The 18,524-nt window shown below is 42.2% G+C and overlaps 1 protein-coding gene across 1 annotated transcript in view; it reads right to left on the bottom strand.

Annotated features, from left to right (window-relative positions):
* The window catches only part of slc43a1a (solute carrier family 43 member 1a), a 97,541-nt gene that overhangs the window by 67,899 nt on the left and 11,118 nt on the right, over positions 1 to 18,524 (bottom strand). Inside the window, exons 2-3 of the mRNA XM_061900086.1 lie at positions 5,526 to 5,681; positions 692 to 884 (exon numbers count right to left, since the gene is read on the bottom strand). Of these exons, the coding sequence (XP_061756070.1) occupies positions 692 to 884; positions 5,526 to 5,679 (347 nt within the window). The 5' untranslated portion in view covers positions 5,680 to 5,681. The remainder of the gene's footprint in view (positions 1 to 691; positions 885 to 5,525; positions 5,682 to 18,524) is intronic.

Genomic DNA, 18,524 nt, shown 5'->3' with positions numbered 1-18,524 from the left:
GGGCGACTTATCTGGTCCTTACGGGCGACCTGGTGCCCGCAGGCACCGCGTTGGTGACCCCTGTGTTAGATGTTTGTAGCTTACTGTTTTTTGTTCGCTGCTTCCAGTTTGTTTTCATATTACAAGTACGACTTCTGTTTTCCTGCTCGTTACCTGCTAGCTTCCACGCTAGGCCCCTTTTTTGTTTTTGCTAGCTTCCATGCTAAGTTCCTTTTGTTTTCTAGCTCCCATGCTAGCTCTCTTAGTTGGTTATCCTCCTCGGGCGTGCTTTTTGTTTGTACCCTTTAGTTTGTTCTTGTTTTAGTGTTTATATCAAATCATGTTTTCTCATTCCATGCCTGCCTCCTTCTCTGCATATCGGGGTTCGTCACCAACTAACTGTGACATGAAAAAAAAACGGACCCCAACACACATACTGTACAGCATATTTTTTTACAGCTAAAAGTGTATATATCATTTATACACACATACAGATTGGCCCCTCCAGACATATTTTTTCTCTTAACGTGGCCCCCGAGTCCAAAAATATGCCCAACTCTGGTTTAAATAAACAAAAATGATACATGCCGACTCAGCATCACCGTAGTAACCGTATGTGTTCTCTTATAAAGACTGATACAATCTGCTCATGTTATTATTATTAGTCATGTCTTTCACCCGCCACTGATGACTGACTTCCAATTAGCCTTACCTGCCCATTAGGCGAATGGGGCGGGGCCCAAACCTGTCCATCAGGATCCCGAGGGGTAAGGTGGTAGCGCTGAGCAGGAAGGAGCCGATGGTGAAGCCCAGGTTCAACATCTCCTCCTGGTCCACGCAGCTCAGCCACTCCTCCGCCTCGCCATCCGTGGCGTTGCCCAGAGTCACCACCACCGAGTCGTTCTCTGGGGGAGTCAGCGGTTAGAAACCTCAGCTAAAATACGCAGAATCTGTTACCCGTGAAGAGTCGGATCGGCCGTCACCGACACTGATCACATGTACAAACCCCGTTTCCATATGAGTCGGGAAATTGTGTTAGATGTAAATAGAAACAGAATACAATGATTTGCAAATCCCTTTCAACCCATATTCAGTTGAATATGCTACAAAGACAACATATTTGAGGTTCAAACTCATAAACATTTTCTTTTTTGCAAATAATCATTAACTTTAGAATTTGATGCCAGCGACACGTGACAAAGAAGTTGGGAAAGGTGGCAATAAATACTGATAAAGTTGAGGAATGCTCATCAAACACTTATTTGGAACATCCCACAGGTGTGCAGGCTAATTGGGAACAGGTGGGTGCCATGATTGGGTATAAAAACAGCTTCCCAAAAAATGCTCAGTCTTTCACAAGAAAGGATGGGGCGAGGTACACCCCTTTGTCCACAACTGCGTGAGCAAATAGTCAAACAGTTTAAGAACAACCTTTCTCAAAGTGCAATTGCAAGAAATTTAGGGATTTCAACATCTACGCTCCATAATATCATCAAAAGGTTCAGAGAATCTGGAGAAATCACTCCACGTAAACGGCATGGCCGGAAACCAACACTGAATGACCGTGACCTTCTGTATCAAAAACCGACATCAATCTCTAAAGGATATCACCACATGGGCTCAGGAACACTTCAGAAAACCACTGTCACTAAATACAGTTGGTCGCTACATCTGTAAGTGCAAGTTAAAGCTCTACTATGCAAAGCGAAAGCCATTTATCAACAACATCCAGAAACGCCGCCGGCTTCTCTGGGCCCGAGATCATCTATGATGGACTGATGCAAAGTGGGAAAGTGTTGTGTAGTCTGACGAGTCCACATTTCAAATGTTTTTTGGAAATATTCAACATTGTGTTATCTGGACCAAAGGGGAAGCGAACCATCCAGACTGTTATCGACGCAAAGTTCAAAAGCCCGGCATCTGTGATGGTATGGGGGTGCATTAGTGCCCAAGGCATGGGTAACTTACACATTTGTGAAGGCACCATTAATGCTGAAAGGTCCATACAGGTTTTGGAGCAACATATGCTGCCATCTAAGCACAGTCTTTTTCGCAGACGCCCCTGCTTATTTCAGCAAGACAATGCCAAGCCACATTCAGCACGTGTTACAACAGCGTGGCTTCGTAAAAAAAGTATGGGTACTTTCCTGGCCCGCCTGCAGTCCAGACCTGTCTCCCATGGAAAATGTGTGGCACATTATGAAGCGTAAAATACGACAGCGGAGACCCCGGACTGTTGAACGACTGAAGCTCTACATAAAACAAGAATGGGAAAGAATTCCACTTTCAAAGCTTCAACAATTAGTTTCCTAAGTTCACGAACGTTTATTGAGTGTTGTTAAAAGAAAAGGTGATGTAACACAGTGGTGAACATGCCCTTTCCCAACTACTTTGGCACGTGTTGCAGCCATGAAATTCTAAGTTAATTATTATTTGCAAAAAAATAAAAAATAAAGTTTATGAGTTTGAACATCAAATATGTTGTCTTTGTAGCATATTCAACTGAATATGGGGTTGAAAAGGATTTGCAAATCATTGTATTCTGTTTATATTTACATCTAACACAATTTCCCAACTCATATGGAAACAAGTTTTGTATATTGAGTGATCAATAATATCAACACAGCATTTCAACTACTTCCTTATTGTCTTTAACTGCACTAAGTTTTTTGAGCAAAACAAAGTCTATAGTAGGCTTGTGAACCTTTGGGCACCGAACGATTCGTTCTGATTCTCGGTGTGACGATTCGGTTCGGATATTCGCAAAGTATTGTTTGCTATGAGACGTTTTCAAAACTGGTCACAGGTTAGATAATCTCCTTCCGATTGCATTGAGACGGCCTAAAAACAATTTTTTTTATGTATTATTATGATTAAGAATATATAGTGTTCCAGGGCCTTCGAGGGGTTCTGTGTTTGGCGTGGACGTTACCTTGACGGGTTGTAGATGGACAGTGCACACCCCCTGCCCCCTAACCCTAACCCCAACACCAACCCTAACCTAAACCTCTGGCGTAGGAGTCACCTTGACAGGTTGAAAATGGACAGTGCACCCCCCCTCCCCCCCAACCATAACTCCAACACTAACCCAGGGTCTTCAGGGTTGTTCTGCGTCTAACGTGGGCGTCACCTTGACGGGTTGTAGATGGACAGTGCACACCCCCTGCCCCCTAACCCCAACCCCAACACTAACCCTAACCTAAACCTCTGGCATAGGAGTCACCTTGACAGGTTGAAAATGGACAGTGCACTCCCCCAACCATAACTCCAACACTAACCCAGGGTCTTCAGGATTGTTCTGCGTCTAACATGGGCGTCACCTTGATGGGTTGTAGATGGACAGTGCACACCCCCTTCCCCCTAACCCCGACACCAACACGAACCCTAACCTAAACGTCTGGCGTAGGAGTCACCTTGACAGGTTGAAAATGGACAGTGCACTCCCCCTACCCCCCAACCATAACTCCAACACTAACCCAGGGTCTTCAGGGTTGTTCTGCGTCTAACGTGAGAGTCACCTTGACGAGTTGTAGATGGACAGTGCACACCCCTGCCCCCTAACCCCAACACCAACCCTAACCTAAACCTCTGGCATAGGAGTCACCTTGACAGGTTGAAAATGGACAGCGCCCCCTCCCCCCCAACCATAACTCCAACACTAACCCAGGGTCTTCAGGATTGTTCTGCGTCTAACGTGGGCGTCACCTTGACGGGTTGTAGATGGACAGTGCACACCCCCTGCCCCCTAACCCTAACCCCAACACCAACCGTAACCTAAACCTGTGGCGTAGGAGTCACCTTGACAGGTTGAAAATGGACAGTGCACTCCCCCTTCCCCCCCCAACTATAACTCCAACACTAACCCAGGGTCTTCAGGGTTGTTCCGCGTCTAACGTGGGCGTCACCTTGACGGGTTGTAGACGAACAATGCACACCCCCTGCCCCCTAACCTCAACACCAACACCAACCGTAACCTAAACCTGTGGCATAGGAGTCATCTTGACGGGTTGTAGATGGACAGTGCACTCCCCCTCACCCCCAACTATAACTTACGATAACCCAGGGTCTTCAGGGTTGTTCTGCGTCTAACGTGGACGTCACCTTGACGGGTTGTAGATGCCCCCTAACCCTAACACCAACACCAACCGTAACCTAAACCTCTGGCGTGTGAGTCTCCTTGACAGGTTGAAAATGGACAGTCCCCCCCAACCATAACTCCAACACTAACCCAGCGTCTTTAGGGTTGTTCTGCGTCTAACATGGACGTCACCTTGACGGGTTGTAGACGGACAGTGCACACCCCCTGCCCCCTAACCCTAACACCAACCGTAACCTAAACCTCTGGCGTAGGAGTCTCCTTGACAGGTTGAAAATGGACAGTGCACCCCCCCAACCATAACTCCAACACTAACCCAGGGTCTTCAGGGTTGGCCTGCGTCTAACGTGGGCGTCACCTTGACGGGTTTTAGATGGACAGTGCACACCCCCTGCCCCCTAACCCTAACCCCAACACCAACCGTAACCTAAACCTCTGGCGTGGGCGTCACCTTGACGGGTTGTAGACGGACAGTGCACACCCCCTCCCTCAAACCCTAACCCTGTTTTTCTCTTTTGGGATATGAACAAAAAAATGTGTTTTCATCTATTGCCACATGGTAATAATAATAAGAGCTGTCCGATAATGGCTTTTTTGCCGATATCCGATATTGTCCAACTCGTAATTACCGATATCAACCAATACAATATAAACAGTCCACCACATTGTTGTGCCTAATTTTGTTGTGATGCCCCGCTGGATGCATTAAACAATGTAATAAGGTTTTCCAAAATGAATCAACTCAAGTTATGGAGAAAAAAAATGCCAATTTTTATTAAAATGCCATATTTATTATTGAAGTCACAAAGTGCAAATATTTTTAACATGCCTCAAAACAGCAGCTTGGAATTTGGGACATGCTCTCCCTGAGAGGCCATGAGGAGGTTGAGGTGGGCGGGGTTTAGGATAGCAAGGGGGGTTATATTGTAGTGTCCCGGAAGAGTTGGTGCTGCAAGGGGTTCTGGGTATTTGTCCTGTCGTGTTACGGTGCGGATGTTCTCCTGAAATGTGTTTGTCATTCTTGTTTGGTGTGGGTTCACAGTGTGGCGCATGTTTGTAACAGTGTTCGAGTAGGCCACCCTCAGTGGGACCTGCATGGCTGTTGACCAAGTACGCCTTGGATTCACTTGTCTGTTTAGATATTATGTGACTGGGCCGGCACACAAAGGCAGTGCCTTTAAGCTTTATTGGCGCTTTATAATCAGAAGCGTTTTAAAAAGTCATGAATTTTACTTTTTGAAACAGATACCGATCATTTTGAAACCGATACCGATCATTTCAGATATTCCATTTTGAAGTATTTATAGGCTGATAATATCAGCAGTCCGATATTATACATTACATTATAAGGCGCCTTTCTGGGAACTAAAGAATACAGGTTATATCTCACGTTATTGCTATATCAAGTCACCCCTGTCACGTTGAAATCGGGTGCGGCGTGCGGTCTCACCTGAGCAAAGGTGCGAGTAGAAGCCCTCCCGCTTCAGCATGATAAGCAGCGAGCCCCAGCCCAAGAGCACGGCGGAACACAGCAGGTTCTCCATCACGGCCGTCACCGCCATCCACCATCGCCTCCTGTAGGCCTGGCGCAGAGATGGCGCCATCGCTGCTCCGCAATAAAGAGGGGGAAGACGTTAGCGGTGCATCTTTAAATACCTCAACTTAGTCACCGGTGGCTGAAACACCGACAATTAAGAACAATATTAAAATATAAATTTCACCATCTACTCTCCGTAATATCATCAAAAGGTTCAGACAATCTGGAGAAATCACTGCATGTAAGCCATGATATTACACACCTTCGATCCCTCAGGCTGTACTGCATCAATAAGCGGCATTAGTGTGTAGAGGATATCACCACATGAGTTCAGGAACACTTCAGAAAACCACTGTCAGTAACTACAGTTCCTCGCTACATCTGTAAGTGCAAGTTAAAACTCTACTATGCAAAGCCAAAGCCATTTATCAACAACACCCGGAAACGCCACCGGCTTCACTCATCTAAGATGAACTGGAAAAGTGTAAAAGTGTTCTGTGGTCTGACCAGTCCACATTTCAAACTGTTTTTGGCAACCGTGGACGTTGTGTCCTGTGGACTTAAGATGAAAAGAACCATCCGGATTGTTCTAGGCGGAAGGTTATAAAGCAGGGGTCGGGAACCTTTTTGGCTAAGAGAGCCAAGAAGCCAAATATTTGAAAATGTATTTCCGTGAGAGCCATATAATATATTTTTTAACACTGAACACAACTAAACACGTGCATTTTTAAGTAAGACCAAAATTTCTAGAGTATAATAGGTATCTTATTCTTTGTAATAACATTATTATTCAGAAGCTAACTGTGGATGGGGGCATGGCCTGCTGGCCTTCAGTGAAGCGGGGTGTTGCCAGGATCGGCCTCGAAATCAGCGACAGGTGCGTAGCTGGCCCACCTGGGCCTTGTTATCTAATCACCTGTCGCTCTGTTATAAGCAGCAGCCAGGAGGAGAGACTGGGTTGGGGCTTGAGCCAGAGCGCGAGGGAGAACGAAAGAGAAAAAGACAATTGCTGAAAAGAAACTGAGAGACTTATTGAAAAATTTTAAAATATTGTAGCCCTGAAACAGGCTCTCATGTCGGTGCTTGGTGGTCTGAAGAACATCCAGGAATGCAAGCCCCACACGAACCAATAATAAATAAATAACTTTTTACCATGAAAGCAACTTCTTGAACAGGTGCGGTTGAAAACGGATGGATGGATTAAAAATGCATGAGGATATTTTATATTTTGAACATTATTTTTAACACTGAGATTACAAGTGGAATTATTCATTACTTATCGTGTCAAGCAATGTCTGCTCAGATATATCTGAGAGCCAGATGCAGTCATCAAAAGAGCCACATCTGGCTCGCGAGCCATAGGTTCCCTACCCCTGTTATAAAGGCAGCATGCGTGATGGTATGGGGGTGTATTAGTGCCCAAGGCATGGGTAACTTACACATCTGTGAAGGCACCATTAATGCTGAAAGGTACATACAGGTTTTGCAGCATCCAAGCAATGTTATCATGGACGCCCCTGCTTATTTCAGTAAGACAATGCCAAGCCATGTGTTACAACAGCGTGGCTTCGTAGTCAAAGAGTGCGGGTACTGGACTGGCCTGCCTGTAGTCCAGACCTGTGTGGTGTGGTGCAATATGAAGGCTAAAAATATGAGGCAGGAGACTGTTGAACAACTGAAGCTGTACATTAAAGGGGAACATTATCACAATTTCAAAAGGGTTAAAAACAATAAAAATCAGTTCCCAGTGGCTTATTGTATTTTTTTGAAATTTTTTTCAAAATTTTACCGGTCGCGGAATATCCCTAAATAAAGCTTTAAAGTGCCTTATTTTCGCTATCTTTGAAACCACTATCCATTTCCCTGTGACGTCATACAGTGCTGCCAATACAAACAACATGGCGGTTACCACAGCAAGATATAGCGACATTAGCTCGGATTCAGACTCGGATTTCAGCGGCTTAAGCGATTCAACAGATTACGCATGTATTGAAACAGATGGTCGGAGTATGGAGGCAGATAGCGAAAACGAAATTGAAGAAGAAATTGAAGCTATTGAGCGAATAGCTATTGACGCTATTCGGCCATAGCGTGGGTGTACCTAATGAAGTGGCCCATAGCATGGCTGCCTTATTAGCATCGCCGGTAAAATGTGCGGACCAAACGATCAGGACTTTCGCATCTTGTGACACTGGAGCAACTTAAATCCGTCGATTGGTAAGTGTTTGTTTCGCATTTAATGTGGGTATCTAGTTTCAAATGTATATACAGCTAGCGTAACTAGCATGTTAGCATCGATTAGCGTAGCATGTTAGCATCGATCAGCTGGCAGTCATGCCGCGACCAAATATGTCTGATTAGCACATAACATCAACAAAACTCACCTTTGTGATTTCGTTGACTTAATCGTTGCAAATGCATCTGCAGGTTATCCATACATCTCTGTGCCATGTCTGCCTTAGCATCGCCGGTAAAATGTGAAGAAACTTTAGTACATGAGTGTCAAACTCTGGCCCGCGGGTCAAATTTGGCCCGCCGTGTATTTTCATTTGGCCCTTGAGGCAATATCAAATTAACATTAGAGCTGGCCCGCCGGTATTATACAGCGGCAGTGTAGCTGTAACACCGCATTCACCGCTAAAACTCATACTTGCTAACCCTCACCCCCGATTTTCCAAGGAGACTCACAAATTTCAGTGCCCCTCGTGAAAATCACCAGGGGGCAACCATTCTCCCAAATTTCTCCCGATTCCCACCTGGACAACAATATTGGGGGCGTGCCTTAAAGGCACTGCCTCAAGCGTCCTCTAAAACCTTTCGTCACGTCCACTTTTCCTACGTAGAAACAGCGTGCCGGCCTAGGCACATGATATATGTGGCTTTTACACACACACAAGCTAATGGAATGCAAGCTTGGTCAACAGCCATACAGGTCACACTGAGGGTGGCCGTATAAACAACTTTAAGACTGTTACAAATATGCGCCACACTGTGAACCAACACTAAACAAGAATGACAAGCAAATTTCGGGAGAACATCCGCACTGTAACACAACAGAACAAATACACAGTTCCCCTTGCAGCACTACCTCTTCCTGGACGCTACAATATACAAATTTATTATTAGCCTGTGGGAAAAGTTCATTTTGATATTTAGCTGAGAAGGCTGCAAATAGAAAATAGGCATTCCATTTCTATTTAAATTTGATTTAATATGCCATTGCTAATTTTAAATTATTAGGATTATTTGAAACTCGATTTTGCATGTCACTATAAAGTTATATAAGTCTCGCTTGTTCAATATTCAATGCAAAACTTGTTTGGGTCCCTATTAAAAGGTTAATTTGTTCAACCCTGGCCCGCGGCTTTGTTCAGTTTTAAATTTTGGCCCACTCTGTATTTGAGTTTGACACCCCTGCTTTAGTACATTCAATGGGGGTCTGGCGGCAGATTTCTTGCCAGTGGTGCAACTTTAATCCCTCCCTGTTAACACACCGACAAGGCATGATGTCTCCAAGGTTCCAAAAAATAGTCGAAAAAACGGAAAATAGCAGAGCTGAGACCCGGTGTTTGTAATGTGAAAATTAATATGGCGGGTGTGTTACCTCGGTGACGTCACGTTCTGACGTCATCGCTAAAAGACCGATAAACAGAAAGGCGTTTAATTTGCCCAAATTCACCCATTTAGAGTTCGGAAATCGGTTAAAAAAAAAATACATGGTCTTTTTTCTGCACCATCAAGGTATATATTGACGCTTACATAGGTCTGGTGGTAATGTTCCCCTGTAAGCAAAAATGGGAAAGAATTCCACCTGAAAAATGTGTCTCCTCAGTTTCCAAACCTTTACTGAGTGTTGTTAAAGGGGAACATTATCACCAGACCTATATAAGCGTCAATATATACCTTGATGGTGCAGAAAAAAGACCATGTATTTTTTTTAACCGATTTCCGAACTCTAAATGGGTGAATTTTGGCGAATTAAACGCCTTTCTGTTTATCGCGCTGGAGGCGATGACGTCGCCGAGGTAACACACCCACCATTTTCATTTTCAACACATTACAAACACCGGGTCTCAGCTCTGTTATTTTCCGTTTTTTTGACCATTTTTTGGAACCTTGGAGACATCATGCCTCGTCGGTGTGTTGTCGGAGGGTGTAACAACACTAACAGGGAGGGATTCAAGTTGCACCACTGGCCCGAAGATGCCAAAGTGTCTGCCGCCAGACCCCCATTGAATGTACCAAAGTGTCTCCACATTTGACCGGCAATGCTAAGACAGACATGGCACAGAGATGTATGGATAACCTGCAGATGCATTTGCAACGATAGTCAACGAAATCACAAAGGTGAGTTTTGTTGATGTTGACTGCCAGCTAATCGATGCTAACATGCTACGCTAATCGATGCTAACATGCTATTTACCGGCGGTGCTAAAGCAGACATGGCACAGAGATGTATGGATAACCTGCAGGTGCATTTGCAACTATATTACGTTTCCTTCCACCCACATTAAATGCGAAAAAAACACTTACCAATCGACGGATTTAAGTTGCTCCCGTGTCAAAAGATGCGAAAGTCCTAATCGTTTGGTCCGCACATTTTACCGGCGATGCTAACGCAGCTATATGGCCATGCTATGACTATGAATTCGCTCAATAGCTTCAGTTTCTTCTTCAATACTTTCATACTCCATTTGTTTCAATACATGCATAATCTGTTGAATCGCTTAAGTCGCTGAAATCCGAGTTTGAATCCGAGCTAATGTCACTATATCTTGCTGTGGTATTCCCATTGTTTGTTTACATTGGCAGCACTGTGTGACGTCACAGGGAAATGGCCAGTGTCTTCGCAGAGAGCGAAAATAAGGCACTTTAAAGCTTTTTTTAGGGATATTCCGAGACCGGTAAAATTTTGAAAAAAAATTCAAAAAATACAACAAGCCACTGGGAACTGATTTTTATTGTTTTTAACCCTTTTGATATTGTGATAATGTTCCCCTTTAACAACATTGTTAACCAATAATACATATAATACTTCTTACCATTAATGCGACATCTTGAACAGGTGCGGTAGAAAATGGATGGTTAGATTAAAATGCATGAGAATGTTTTATAATTTGAACGTTATTTTTGAAACTGTGGAATTACCAGTGGAATTATTCATTACTTATCGCGTTAGGCAATGTCAGCTAAGATTTATCTGAGAGCCATATGAAGTCATCTGGCTCTAGAGCCATATGCAGTCATCTGTCTCTAGAGCCATAGGTTCCCTACCCCTGGTTTAAGCATTAGACACCTTTTTACCTGCACCCTGCCTACCGCTGTTTTCCACATCTACAAAGCAATTAGTTTCCGACTGCCACCTACTGATATGGAAGAGTATTACGCGGTTACTCGGCATAGCTCGGTTAGGAGAGTGGCCGTGCTAGCAACCCGAGGGGTCCAGGTTCGATTCCCGCTTCCGCCATCCTAGTCACTGCCGTTGTGTCCTTGGGCAAGACACTTTACACACCTGCCCCCAGTGCCACCCACACTGGTTTAAATGTAAATTAGATATTGGGTGTCACTTTGTAAAGTGCTTTGAGTCACTAGAGAAAAGCGCTATATAAATATAATTATCTGAGAGCCATATGTAGTCATCAAAAGAGCTACATCTGGCTCTAGAGCAATAAGTTCCCTACCCCTGCCCTAATGTGTCACACATGAACGTACAAACGCCCTTTGACAAAATGACGTAACGGGGGTAAATAATATTGGAGAACACACACACACACACACACACACACACACACACACACACACACACACGCCGCAGGTCGCTGCAACCTAAATCATTCATGACCCTTACCAGTCACGAGCACCCTGACACACACACACACACTGGAAAACATTTCAAGAGGAAGCATAGTTCCAAATATAACCATTTGGCATTCAACCGGCAAAAAGAGGACGGGAACACAGGGAGGGAACTATTTGTCCTCCAGTTCTTTTAATGAGAACTTCTTCAATTATGCATTCAAATGTCAGCTAATCACAATCAAAATAGGGCGTTCGTGTTCTTGTGACATTCCTGTCCACACACAACCAGGACTCCCAACACTAAGATGCAGGCAGCTTTGATGTTGGCGGGACGTTGTGAGACAAACTGTCACAGGGCTGTGAAGTGTGTGTGTGTTCTCATGGGTGTGTGTGTGTTCAGGCCATATAAGGAATTTGCTTCCTGAAATACCTGAGCGAGGCTGAATGATGCAATGTTACAAGATAGCTAGATTCCCTATTCATGTATACAAACCCCGTTTCCATATGAATGAATGAATGGTTTATTTTGAGCCATGCAAACAAAACAAGAGAATGACATAAAATACAAAAGAAATACATCGATACATTATTTTTACAACTACATTGAAAACATTACATGTGACTAATCTTTTGTAGATGTCAAGATTGGCTCAAAAGGGAGTGGGAAGAAGTAAACTTATTAGGTCCCACCCCTATACATATACAATATATATATATATATAATATATAATACAATAATATATATAATATAATTCAATGTGAGTTGGGAAATTGTGTTAGATGTAAATATAAACGGAATACAATGATTTGCAAATCCTTTTCAACCCATATTCTGCATAATCTGCAAAGACTCCTCCCACCCCCACCAAGGACGGTTTTCACTGCTGGACACTAGAAAGAGGTTCCGCAGCCTCCGAAGCAAAACCTCCAGGTTCTGTAACAGCTTCTTCCCTCAGGCCGTAAGACTCTTAAACGCACCATAATTAAATTAGCCCCTCAAACATTTGACAACCAAATAATAAAACAAGGTGACTCGGTAAAGAATCTGGGTATTATCTTCGACCCAACTCTCTCCTTTGAGTCACACATTAAAAGCGTTACTAAAACGGCCTTCTTTCATCTCCATAATATTGCTAAAATTCGCTCCATTTTGTCCACTAAAGACGCCGAGATCATCATCCATGCGTTTGTTACGCCTCGTCTTGATTACTGTAACCTATTTTATTTTCAGGTCTCCCCATGTCTAGCATTAAAAGATTACAGTTGGTACAAAATGCGGCTGCTAGACTTTTGACAAGAACAAGAAAGTTTGATCATATTACGCCTATACTGTATATACCAGGGGTGCCCACACTTTTTCTGCAGGCGAGCTACTTTTCAATTGACCAACTCGAGGGGATCTACCTCATTTATATGTATCATTTATATTTATTTATTTATGAAAGAGACATTTTTGTAAACAAGTTAAATGTGTTTAATGATAATACAAGCATGTGTAACACATATAGATGTCTTTCTTTCACAAAGACAAGAATATAAGTTGGTGTATTACCTGATTCTGATGACTTGCATTGATTGGAATCAGACAGTAATGAGGATAACGCCCACATTTTCAAACCGAGGAGAAAAAAAGTTGTCCTTTCTGTACAATACCACATGAAAGTGGTTGGTTTTTGGCATCTAATTCATCCAGCTTCCATACACTTTACAGGAAAAACATTGGCGGCAAATTCCGTAGCTTGCTTGATTGACATTCACGGCACCCGAGGGTCTTGTGAGATGACGCTGGCTGCTGCCAGTTCATTATTATGAAAAAGGACAGAGAGGAAGGCGAGAAACACTTTTTATTTCAACAGACTTTCGCGCCGTCCCTTCAGTCAAAACTCTAAAGACCGATTGCACATTTCCTATCTTCACAATAAAAGCCCTGCTTCATGCTGCCTGCGCTAACAAAATAAGAGTCTCGGAAAGCTGGCGTGCACAAGTGATGTCCACGCCAGCTTTCTGAGGGATCGCTTGTGCACGCCAGTTTTACGAGACTCTGTATTTAGTTAGCGCAGGCAGCATGAAGCAGGGCTTTTATTGTTTAGATAGGAAATGTGCAGTCGGCCTTTAGAGTTTTGACGGAAGGTACGGCGCGAGAGTCTGTTGAAATAAAAAGTGTTTCTCGCCTTCCTCTCGGTTATATTTTAATAATAATGATCTTGCAGCAGCCAGCGTCATCTCACAAGACCCTCCGGTACCGTGAATGTCATTTAAGTGACGTCTTGGTGAAGATTGATGATCACTAATTTTTAGGTCGGTTTTTTTTAAAAGCCTGGCTGGAGATCGACTGACACACCCCCCGCGGTCGACTGGTAGCTCGCGATCGACGTAATGGGCACCCCTGGTATATACCATATATACATATATATATATATACCTATACTGGCTCACCTGCACTGGCTTCCTGTGCACTTAAAATGTGACTTTAAGGTTTTACTACTTACGTATAAAATACTACACAGTCTAGCTCCATCCTATCTTGCCGATTGTATTGTACCATATGTCCCGGCAAGAAATCTGCGTTCAAAAGACTCCAGCTTATTAGTGATTCCTAAAGCCCAAAAAAAGTCTGCTGGGCTATTGAGCGTTTTCCGTTCGGGCTCCAGTACTCTGGAATGCCCTCCCGGTAACAGTTCGAGATGCTACCTCAGTAGAAGCATTTAAGTTTCACCTTAAAACTCATCTGTATACTCTAGCCTTTAAATAGACCTCCTTTTTAGACCAGTTGATCTGCCGCTTCTTTTCTTTTTTCTCCTATGCCCCCCCCTCCCTTGTGGAGGGGGTCCGGTCCGATGACCATAGATGAAGTACTAGCTGTCCAGAGTCGAGACCCAGGATGGACCGCTTGCCTGTGTATCGGTTGGGGAGATCTCTACGCTGCTGATCCGCCTCCGCTTGGGATGGTTTCCTGTGGACGGGACTCTCGCTGCTGTCTTGGATCCGCTTTGAACTGAACTCTCGCGGCTGTGTTGGAGCCACTATGGATTTAACTTTCACAGTATCATGTTAGACCCGCTTGACATCCATTGCTTTCGGTCCCCTAGAGGGGGGGTTGCCCACATTTGAGGTCCTCTCCAAGGTTTCTCATAGTCATTGTCACTGGCGTCCCACTGGATGTGAATTCTCCCTGCCCACTGGGTGTGAGTTTTCCTTGCCCTTTTGTGGAATCTTCCGAGGATGTCGTAGTCGTAATGGTTTGTACAGTCCTTTGAGACATTTGTGTTTTGGTGCTATATAAATAAACATTGATTGATTGATTGAACTCCTCCCAAAATGGATTACCTCGCTGGAATAAAAAAGACAATATAACATACATCCATAAATGTGGACGCATGTGAAAAAGTGCAATATATTTGTCTGTACAGTAATATAATCTATTGATTTATTTATTTATATATATTTATATATATTTATTTAATTATATATGCACCTTATTGTTTTTTTTTATCCTGCACTACCATGAGCTTATGTAACGAAATTTCGTTCATATCTGTGCTGTAAAGTTCAAATTTGAACGACAATAAAAAGGAAGTCGAAGTCGAAGTCCATATTCAGTTGAATGCGCTACAAAGACAAGATATTTGATGATCAAACTCATAAACTTTTTTTTTTTTTTTGCGAAATAATAATTCACTTAGAATTTCATGGCTGCAACACGTGCCGAAGTAGTTGGGAAAGGGCATGTTCACCACTGTGTTACATCACCTTTTCTTTGAACAACACTCAATAAACGTTGGGAACTGAGGAAACTAATTGTTGAAGCTTTGAAAGTGGAATTCTTTCCCATTCTTGTTTTATGTAGAGCTTCAGTCGTTCAACAGTCCGGGGTCTCCGCTGTCGTATTTTACGCTCCATAATGCGCCACACATTTTCCACGGGAGACAGGTCTGGACTGCAGGCGGGCCAGGAAAGTACCCGGACTCTTTTTTAACGAAGCCACGCTTTAGTAACACGTGCTGAATGTGGCTTGGCATTGTCTTGCTGAAATAAGCAGGGGCGTCCATGAAAAAGACGGCGCTTAAATGGCAGCATATGTTGTTCCAAAACCTGTATGTACCTTTCAGCATTAATGGTGCCTTCACAGATGTGTAAGTTACCCATGCCTTGGGCACTAATGCACCCCCGGACAATCACAGATGCTGGCTTTTGAACTTTGCGTCGATAACAGTCTGGATGGTTCGCTTCCCCTTTGGTCCGGATGACACCATGTCGAATATTTCCAAAAACAATTTGAGATGTGGACTCGTCAGACCACAGTACACTTTTCCCCTTTGCATCAGTCCATCTTAGATGATCTCGGGCCCAGAGAAGCCGGCGGCGTTCTGGATGTTGTTGATAAATGGCTTTCGCTTTGCATAGTAGAGCTTTAACTTGCACTTACAGATGTAGCGACCAACTGTATTTAGTGACAGTGGTTTTCTGAAGTCTTCCTGAGCCCATGTGGTGATATCCTTTAGAGATTGATGTCGGTTTTTGATAAAGTGCCATCTGAGGGATGGAACGTCACGGTCATTCAATGTTGGTTTCCGGCCATGCCGCTTACGTGGAGTTATTTCTCCAGATTCTCTGAACCTTTTGATGATATTATGGAGCGTAGATGTTGAAATCCCTAAATTTCTTGCAATTGCACTTTGAGAAACGTTGTTCTTAAACTGTTTGACTATTTTCTCACGCAGTTGTGGACAAAGGGGTGTACCTCGCCCCATCCTTTCTTGTGAAAGACTGAGCATTTTTTGGGAAGCTGTTTATATACCCAATCATGGCACCCACCTGTTCCCAATTAGCCTGCACACCAGTGGGATGTTCCAAATAAGTGTTTGATGAGCATTCCTCAACTTTATCAGTATTTATTGCCACCTTTCCCAACTTCTTTGTCACGTATTGCTGGCATCAAATTCTAAAGTTAATGATTATTTGCAAAAAATATATATTTATGAGTTTGAACATCAAATATGTTGTCTTTGTAGCATATTCAACTGAATATGGGTTGAAAAGGATTTGCAAATCATTGTATTCTGTTTATATTTACATCTAACACAATTTCCCAACCCATATGGAAACGGGGTTTGTACATAACTCCACATGTGTTCATTCCTAGTTTTGATGTGACAATCTACAATGTAAATAGTCATGAAAATAAAGAAAACACATTGAATGAGAAGTTAGTCATGTATATAAACACGATACTACCATGTTCCACATCTATTGATGCTACTTTATTTTCCCCAGGGAGAAAAATATGTCATAAGGGGCCAATGTGTATGTGTGTAGAAATGATTTATACACATTTAGCTGTACAGTATGTGTGTTTGGGTCCCTTTTTTCAGGAACAATAATAACCAAAAGTCACAATGTCCGATAGAATTCTAAAAAAGTTATGACAGACCACCTCAAAATGGAATTTTATAGTTTTTTACTAAATGGAACACCCAAAATGTACATGAAAATAAAGAAAGTGGGATTGACAATATTAACTATGAACAATAAAACACTGAATATCAACAACAATATGAACATTGCTCCTCTTTTACGTGGGATTGACAATATTAACTATGAACAATAAAACATTGACTATAAACAACATATGAAGATCGCTCCTCTTTTACGTGGGATTGGCAATATTAACTATGAACAATAAAACACTGAATATCAACAACATATGAACATCGGTAATCTTTTACGTGGGATTGGCAATATTAACTATTAACAATAAAACACTGAATATCAACAACATATGAACATCGCTCCTCTTTTACATGGGATTGACAATATTAACTATGAACAATAAAACACTGAATATGAACAACATATGAACATCGCTCCTCTTTTACGTGGGATTGGCAATATTAACTATGAACAATAAAACACTGAATATCAACAACAATATGAACATTGCTCCTCTTTTACGTGGGATTGACAATATTAACTATGAACAATAAAACATTGACTATAAACAACATATGAACATTGCTCCTCTTTTACGTGGGATTGGCAATATTAACTATGAACAATAAAACACTGAATATCAACAACATATGAACATCGCTCCTCTTTTACGTGGGATTGGCAATATTAACTATGAACAATAAAACACTGAATATCAACAACATATGAACATCGCTCCTCTTTTACGTGGGATTGGCAATATTAACTATGAACAATAAAACATTGACTATAAACAACATATGAACATTGCTCCTCTTTTACGTGGGATTGACAATATTAACTATGAACAATAAAACACTGAATATCAACAACATATGAACATTGCTCCTCTTTTACGTGGGATTTACTATATTAACGATGAACAATAAAACACTGAATATCAACAACATAGGAACATCGCTCCTCTTTTACGTGGGATTGACAATATTCACTATGAACAATAAAACACTGAATATCAACAACATATGAACATCGGTAATCTTTTACGTGGGATTGGCAATATTAACTATTAACAATAAAACACTGAATATCAACAACATATGAACATCGCTCCTCTTTTACATGGGATTGACAATATTAACTATGAACAATAAAACACTGAATATCAACAACATATGAACATCGCTCCTCTTTTACGTGGGATTGGCAATATTAACTATGAACAATAAAACACTGAATATCAACAACATATGAACATCGCTCCTCTTTTACGTGGGATTGGCAATATTAACTATGAACAATAAAACATTGACTATAAACAACATATGAACATTGCTCCTCTTTTACGTGGGATTGACAATATTAACTATGAACAATAAAACACTGAATATCAACAACAATATGAACATTGCTCCTCTTTTACGTGGGATTGACAATATTAACTATGAACAATAAAACATTGACTATAAACAACATATGAACATTGCTCCTCTTTTACGTGGGATTGACAATATTAACTATGAACAATAAAACATTGACTATAAACAACATATGAACATCGCTCCTCTTACGTGGGATTGGCAATATTAACTATGAACAATAAAACACTGAATATCAACAACATATGAACATCGGTAATCTTTTACGTGGGATTGGCAATATTAACTATTAACAATAAAACAC

This window comes from Nerophis ophidion, linkage group LG05, assembly GCF_033978795.1.
Source record: "Nerophis ophidion isolate RoL-2023_Sa linkage group LG05, RoL_Noph_v1.0, whole genome shotgun sequence".
Taxonomy (NCBI): domain Eukaryota; kingdom Metazoa; phylum Chordata; class Actinopteri; order Syngnathiformes; family Syngnathidae; genus Nerophis; species Nerophis ophidion.
The sequence above is the reverse complement of the archived record's forward strand: the minus strand, read 5'-3'. Positions and strand labels throughout refer to the sequence as shown.